Genomic DNA, 6902 nt, shown 5'->3' on the forward strand with positions numbered 1-6902 from the left:
TTCATCATGAGTTTTAGTTTTACCTGTCATGTTTACAGTGGGAGTTGTATTGTTTGTTTTAGTGTCACATATCATCTTTATCAGCTTCTCATATTCACCTTTTGTAAGACCAAGGCCTTGAATATGTGGATCTTCAGCAATAGTGGTTGTTGCATGTGGTTGCACCTTTGGTTTTCCAGTGGAAGTCTTTGTGGTCGATGTTCTTGGTGTCCACCATTCCAGGTATCCAATCAGCTCGAAGCATCCTTCCATGTTGTGTCATGATTTTTGACAATGAGTACACCAACGATCATCATTCATTTTCTTTTTGGTTGTTTGATTTGTGTTTCCTTTATTTTGATTCTTGGAGTAATTCTTTGATGTTTGAAACACAGCAGAGTCATTAGTAATTACACGTGAGTTTCCAATTTTCTTTTGTTGTTCATCTTGACTGATAAGGTGGGTAGAGGATCAATGCTTAGTATTTGAGTTCTTAGCGTACTATGTTCCTCACTTAACCCCATCAAGAAATCGTGCAACCTTTCCTTTTCACGCATCGCATTAATCTCTTTTGTGATATTGCAGGAACATCCTTGACACGAACAAGTTGGTGTTGGATTGATAGATCACATCTCATCCCATTTTCCTCTGAGTTTTGTGTAATAAGCGGACACCTTCATGTTTCCTTGTTGAATCATAGTGGCGGATCTTCTGAGTTCAAATGCTCTTGGAGCATTCTCCTTCCCAAATCTTTCTTTCAAATCTTCCCATATCTCTTGAGCAGTAACAATGAATTTCACACTGTTCTTGATTTATTTTTCCATGGAACTAACAAGCCACCCTCGAGCCATAACATTACACCTCTTCCAATTCATGACATCTTTTGATCCATCTTCTGGTTTGAGAAGTGAACCATCAACGAACACGAACTTGTTTTTGGAGTGAAGAGCATTCGTCATCTCATTCACCCAATTGTTGTAGTTCCCATCGCTTAATAGGTTATCACCAACGAAGTTTAAGCCTGGATGATCAGCCGATGAAAGAAAGTAAGGAGATGATATGTCGATGGGTTTGTCAGTCGATGATGACGACGCAGGGGTTTCTCCTCTCGTCATATTATGCGAATCTTCAGCTTATCATAGATCTCTGCTCTGATACCATAATAAAATTAATACTGAATATTTCTTGTTATTATTCAATGAATGAAAGATTACAAAGGCCTATATATATAGTTGGAAAACTAGATAAACTAGGAAAATTGAATAAAGATAACTTAGGCAAAAAGATAACTATAGGCTAAGAAACGTAATCCTAAATAAACTCCAACAAGTTTACTTAAATTTTGTTAAAACAAACCTAGGCATTTTGGTAACAAAGCAAAAATGTCATATTGTGCAACTTCGATGGAGATCTCAAAGCAAGAAAGAAACAAAGAAATACGAGCAATGAAATGATTTGTTGCTATTATTATTTCATCTTATGTATTATTGTATATAAAAAGTTTCGTAAATAAGCAATAATTTAAGAAGATGATTTTGGGAATGTCCTAGTTATTTGGTGAATATCCATATAGTGAAATTGAGAATGTAAAATTTTTGCTCCTTTGCATATGTTTCTCTGGATAGAATAGTTGGATCAGTTGTCGGATTTGGACCAAAATTAATTTGTTAATTTGAAATGTCATCAAAGATAAATGCGTTGTCGAATCTCCCTCTATTTCTATGTTTATGTGTTTGATACAGTGAGTCAGTGAGACTCGCTATCAATTAATAGTGGTAGTTTTCAACTTGAAACCGACGATATAAATGCCCATTAAACCATATTAAAACATACTTTAGTACTTGTTGTGATATGTCACCACCTTAACTCCGTCTTTCTGATGGTGAAAATGAAGAGCCTGTGGATCACAACAATGAAGATAAGACCGTCAGTCGTCGTCCGGGAGGTTGTCCCGGAACGAGGCTCCAACGATCAAGTCGGTGAGAGTCTGAGAGAGAGAGAGAGAGAGAGAGAGAGAGAGAGAGGGAAGGTTTAAAGCATAAAGAGAGCGTTAAAGGGTTTTAGATATTGGCCCCTTCTCTTGGGGGAAAAGAGAGCCTTTTATACTTGTGGCAAGGGGGAACAGATCCCCGACAATACTTTCTACTTTTTCAGGTTCTGTCAGAGCCAGGTGAACTCTGATTAGTGAACCGTGTTCTGCAAGTGGTTTCCTGCCATTGGCGTACGTTTGCTAGGTGTGATGCTTTAGGGACCACACATGTCGTCCTACGAGTGGGTTGGTACTGTTTTGTCTCGACTCTGGCCTTGATGTTTGGGCGCTAAGGAATAAGCACGGGAGCATGAGGACAGGAGGGAGCGCGAGGACCCGACATTAGTTGTTTGTCGCTCGGATTCATCTGTCAGACTGACGGCTCCGTTGTATTTGACGGATTCCCGATGGGGTACGTCAACAAGTCCCCCCAGGCAAGTAGAAATCAGCGTTTTCTTAGGGTAGCTGAGTAGTTCTAGCTTAGGCCTGGACACGCGTCAGATGTGAGTGATTCACGAGGTGTTTCCATCATAATAAAGTCGTTTGTCGAAAGAGTTTCGTTTCAGTTTTTTCTCTCATTTCTTCTTTTTGAAATGTTTATAAAGGTCCCCTGTTTCTAGTAACGGTTATGTGCTTCTTCTCTCCATAATCTGTCGTCTCAACCTTCTTCATCATTTCTCTTTTCTCCTACATTTTTCCTTTCTGGATTTCGATGGCTTCCATCAGATATGGAATTGTCCCTACACCCGAGGAGTTCGAGACTCTTCAGTTCCGGTTTGGGTTTATGCCCGAGCATGGGGTCCAGTTCCCGTCGGAGGGATCTACTATTTATCAACTGCCGGTCGGGAAGGTCGATATTCCGGTGGCGATTTTCGAGGACGGGTTTCGTCTTCCCGTTTCCAACCTCTTCGATGAAGTCATGCGGGAGTACGGTTTTTCTATTCACGATTTGACCCCGAATGCTATGAACAAGATAGTTGGGTTCGATTTCGGGTGTCGGTTGTTGGGTGTAGCTCCTTATTTTCAAGTGTTCCAGTCTTTCCTTAATTCGTTGACTCACTCAGGCGTTCACACTTTTTCTCAGCGCCACAACACACATTCCTTTATAGTTAACTAGAAAGCACCACGGTAAAACTGGCAGGATTGATGGTTATGGGTGAACAGTGATTTGGTTTGTGCAGACTATCATCGCGTGACCATGGCTTCAGACCGGGCGCCCCATTTGTCGGGTGCCAATTTATCTCTAGCCCACGCACTGAGGGGAATTTTTTTTTACGGCGAGGACTGGCCGGACTGCATATTGGCGGCAGACGGGATGAGCGTTGCTTGGCATTCGCGTGGGAAGATGCCTCAGTTTATTGTGAGTAACAGTGGTAAATGTTACCTTCCTCCCCCCTCTTTGCTTGTCGTCATGTTTCTCCCTCTTTTTTCTTTATTTTTTATTTTGAAGCGGGTCTTGCGTTGTGGTTGTTGTAGGTGACGAGAAGCTTTTGTCTCTCGAACAAGTATTACGGGGGAATTTTGGGGGTGATCTCCAGTATCACGAGGTTCCCCTGGTGGAGGCGCTACTTGCTCCGGCTACTGTCGGCCCTGCTCCCAAATGTGAGGCCTCCCCTATCGTGGCGAGAGCCAAGGCTGCCTCTCCGTTTAAGGGGTCGGGTGTTCCTAGCTTCAAGGTCATCTCTCGTCGTTGGTCCGCTGTTGCAGATTCTAAACTTGGGGAGGATGTTGGTGGTGATACTATTGGTCAATGCTTACGCCGGAAACACAACATCAAACCTTTTCTCGCTAAGTCACCTATTGTTATCGAGATTGCTGATGGTGATGATTGTTAGCGGCAGAGGCGGTTTGTTCACAACGTCAAGCGAAAACAACCGCTGCGGGAGGTTGCTCCACCTCACCCTCGACTTCGGATGACCCCCCGTCGAAGGTGGGGCCTTCCTCTTCGGGCGCCCCTGGTGTGTATCTCCCACGGTGGAACCGTACACCAAGTTCTTTTCTATCGGAACAGGGTCCTGCTAGTGAATGGTGCCATCATGCATTCCCTTCTGCTACCCTGGAGGCCCTTGATTCCCTTTCTTATTCTCATATGGCGGATGATCTTCAGTGGTTGCTGCTCAGGTGGCTCCTTATTTGGTGGCGGTTGCCGGCCGTCTTTGTTACATCGGGGTTGACCGGGCGGAGTTAGTTCTGTTGGATTAGATGTCTAAGCCCATAACTATTATTGGTATGTACTTGACCCGACCCGACATGGTCCATTTGGGTTGCACTTCACCGGAACAATTTGTATGGATAGACTTATGAGAAAAGGATATTTATGATTTATTAATATATTATAAGTTAGAATATATTAATATGAGATCATATTATTTAATTAGTATTGATCAAGAATTAATTTGGAATTAATTTAGTGATCAAAAGAGGCTAATTAAATATGGACTCTTATATATATATATATATATATATATATATATATATATATATATATATATATATATATGGAATGGGCCAAGGTTTATTTAGGATGGGCTAAGAGTGTATGGAAGTCCATGGAGCTTTTAACCCATGGATCCTATGTAAATGAAAGGTCATGGGTATTAGGGTTTACATGGATGTAACCCTAATCCTCCATAATATATAAAGGGGTCATTGGCTCACAAAATTGGCACTAGTGTGTGTGAAAAAAAGGTGGCCCATTTTAGTGAGCTCCATATTCTCTCAAAGTTCTTCCAAGTTGTTTTGGTGATTTGTGATTCCACTTGAGGCATTCACATTATTGGTGCTAGGCTCTTAAAGCTCCAAGGAATCAACCACAAGGAAAAAGGTATGTAATTATATCTAGTTTTATTATGCAAGTAACATATGATTATATGCTAGTTAGGGTAATACCTTGGAATATTCAAGTTTGCATGTATAATAGAGAAAACATAGATCCAAGGTATTTAGGGTTGCATGTACTGTAATGCCCCGTTCCTGGTACACATTTCTTATTATTATACTTCTTGTTTTAGAAGCTACTCGACGAGTCAGTAGCCCTAACTCTTCGAGTAGCAGCGGGTCTGCACGTGGATTTAGCTTGGCGACTCGGCGAGTCTGTTATTCCCGACTCGGCGAGTCCGCCAGTCTGGATGAAGCCCTAATTTTCAGGGTGTGTACCCTATTTAAACACCATTATAGCCCCAAACCAGCCTCCTTCACCTCTCAGAGACTTATTCCCAAAACCCTAGCCTCCTTGAAGTGTGTGTGAGTGATCTTTACCCTTGTGAAGGAATCTTATTGCATTGTTGAGCAAGAAGAAGAAGGAGAAGGTAGAAGAACTCAAGGAAGAAGAAGTAGATCCAGATTATACTCCTCTTTGGCCATCCTTTCTGGTAATAAAGCTTTCATTTTGGTTATTATATTGCTAGACCTAGTTTGTCCCCAAATTGATGGTTTTGAGCTCAAAAACCCCAAATCCCTAGTGATGAAGCTTTGTAATCAAGCCATATCTCGGATCTAGCGTCTCTTGAGTTCCAGGAGCTCAAGAAGGCCACCTTTTGGCAGCCATGGCTTTGTTCTAGACAAGTAACCCCCATAATAGCCAAGTTTGAATATTATTGCTTCATTGCATCATAGATACACGTAAAGTTAGCAACTTTACGTGTTCAGATAGTCCCAGAAACCCAGATCTATGAATTGGATGCACTAAAACTGATTAGAATCGACTGAATATAAACTGCATGTAAAGGACTCGGCGAGTCGTTCTGCTAACTCGGCGAGTCAGGTCGCGAGTCTTAGATTCCCTGTTCAGTAGTAGCGAGTCTGTTTAGTGAGTGGAGTAAAGACTCAGTGAGTTAAGACATGGATCTGAGTGTAGAGGGACTCGGCAAGTCTACGCCCTGACTCGGTGAGTCCAAGGCAATCTCCTTACCCGTAAGAAGAGACTCGACGAGCTGTTCATACAACTCGGCGAGTCACAGACTGGACGTGTTCTTATGTTGAAGGTGAACTCGACGAGTTGAGCATACAACTCGGCGAGTCGGATGAAGGTTGGCAGGATATCAGTAAAGAAGGAGAACTCGTCGAGTTTTGGTTAAACTCGACGAGTAGAGTCGGAAAGGGGAGTAGAAGGAAAGATTGGGACTCGACGAGTTGGCGGCCCAACTCGGCGAGTCAGGTCAACGGATTGTTGACTTTGACCAGGGGGTAAAATAGTCATTTTACCCTAAGATTAGTTATCAGTGTCTGATTAAGTGTCTTTTGGGAATTGTAGCCGGGGAGTTACCGGAGCAGCAGTCAGACAGTTCCCGAGCAGCATTTCAGCAGCCAACCTTACAAGGTGAGTTTTCCTTCCAGTAGGAACGGGTCTCCGGCCACAATGTCGTCCCGTTTAGTTAGCAGTAGTTCCGGACTACGGTCCGATGCAGTAGTTCAGTATGCTTGGTGTCTTTGTGATACAGGCATGGTATGTGTTATGTGTTCCAGACTATGGTCCGATGCAGTATGCAGTATATGTGTTCATATTATATGCTATGTTATGTTATGTTCAGTCAGTTCCGGACTTCGGTCCGATGCAGTTCCGGACTTCGGTCCGATGCAGTGGGCAAGGCCCTAGTCAGTTCCGGACTTCGGTCCGATGCAGTGGGCAAGGCCCTAGTCAGTTCCGGACTTCGGTCCGATGCAGTGGGCAAGGCCCGAGTTAGTTCCGGACTTCGGTCTGATGCAGTGGGCAAGGCCCAGTATGTGCTTTATATGTTATTGTATGATATGTGGTAGTTTGGGGGAGCTCACTAAGCTTCGTGCTTACAGTTTCAGTTTTGGTTTCAGGTACTTCAGCTAGCAAAGGGAAGGGCTCGGGATGATGGCATGGCACACACCACAGTTTAGCCTGGGAGTTAGACTCTGATATTTTGAT

At 43.1% G+C, this 6902-nt stretch overlaps 1 protein-coding gene across 1 annotated transcript; it reads right to left on the reverse strand.

Moving 5' to 3' along the window:
* Positions 1-605: 605 nt before the first annotated feature.
* Positions 606-1094, reverse strand: LOC145113336 (uncharacterized). Its single transcript, XM_079049439.1, has 2 exons — positions 841-1094; positions 606-780 (listed from the first exon to the last, which is right to left on the reverse strand). The coding sequence occupies exons 1-2, from the start codon at positions 1092-1094 to the stop codon at positions 606-608; spliced, it is 429 nt and encodes a 142-aa protein (XP_078905565.1).
* Positions 1095-6902: the final 5808 nt, after the last annotated feature.

Source organism: Lactuca virosa, chromosome 5, assembly GCF_052849685.1.
Source record: "Lactuca virosa cultivar CGN04683 chromosome 5, Lactuca_virosa_CGN04683_v6, whole genome shotgun sequence".
NCBI classification, from domain to species: Eukaryota; Viridiplantae; Streptophyta; class Magnoliopsida; order Asterales; family Asteraceae; genus Lactuca; species Lactuca virosa.

What these genes read in the sequence shown, in the direction of transcription:
- LOC145113336 (XM_079049439.1), bottom strand. Translation starts at nt 1,094, where the DNA reads ATGACGAGAGGAGAAACCCCTGCGTCGTCATCATCGACTGACAAACCC. An exon ending in GATGTCATGAATTGGAAGAG is followed by an intron (nt 781 to 840) that starts GTGTAATGTTAT and finishes AATCAAGAACAG; the next exon opens with TGTGAAATTCATTGTTACTG.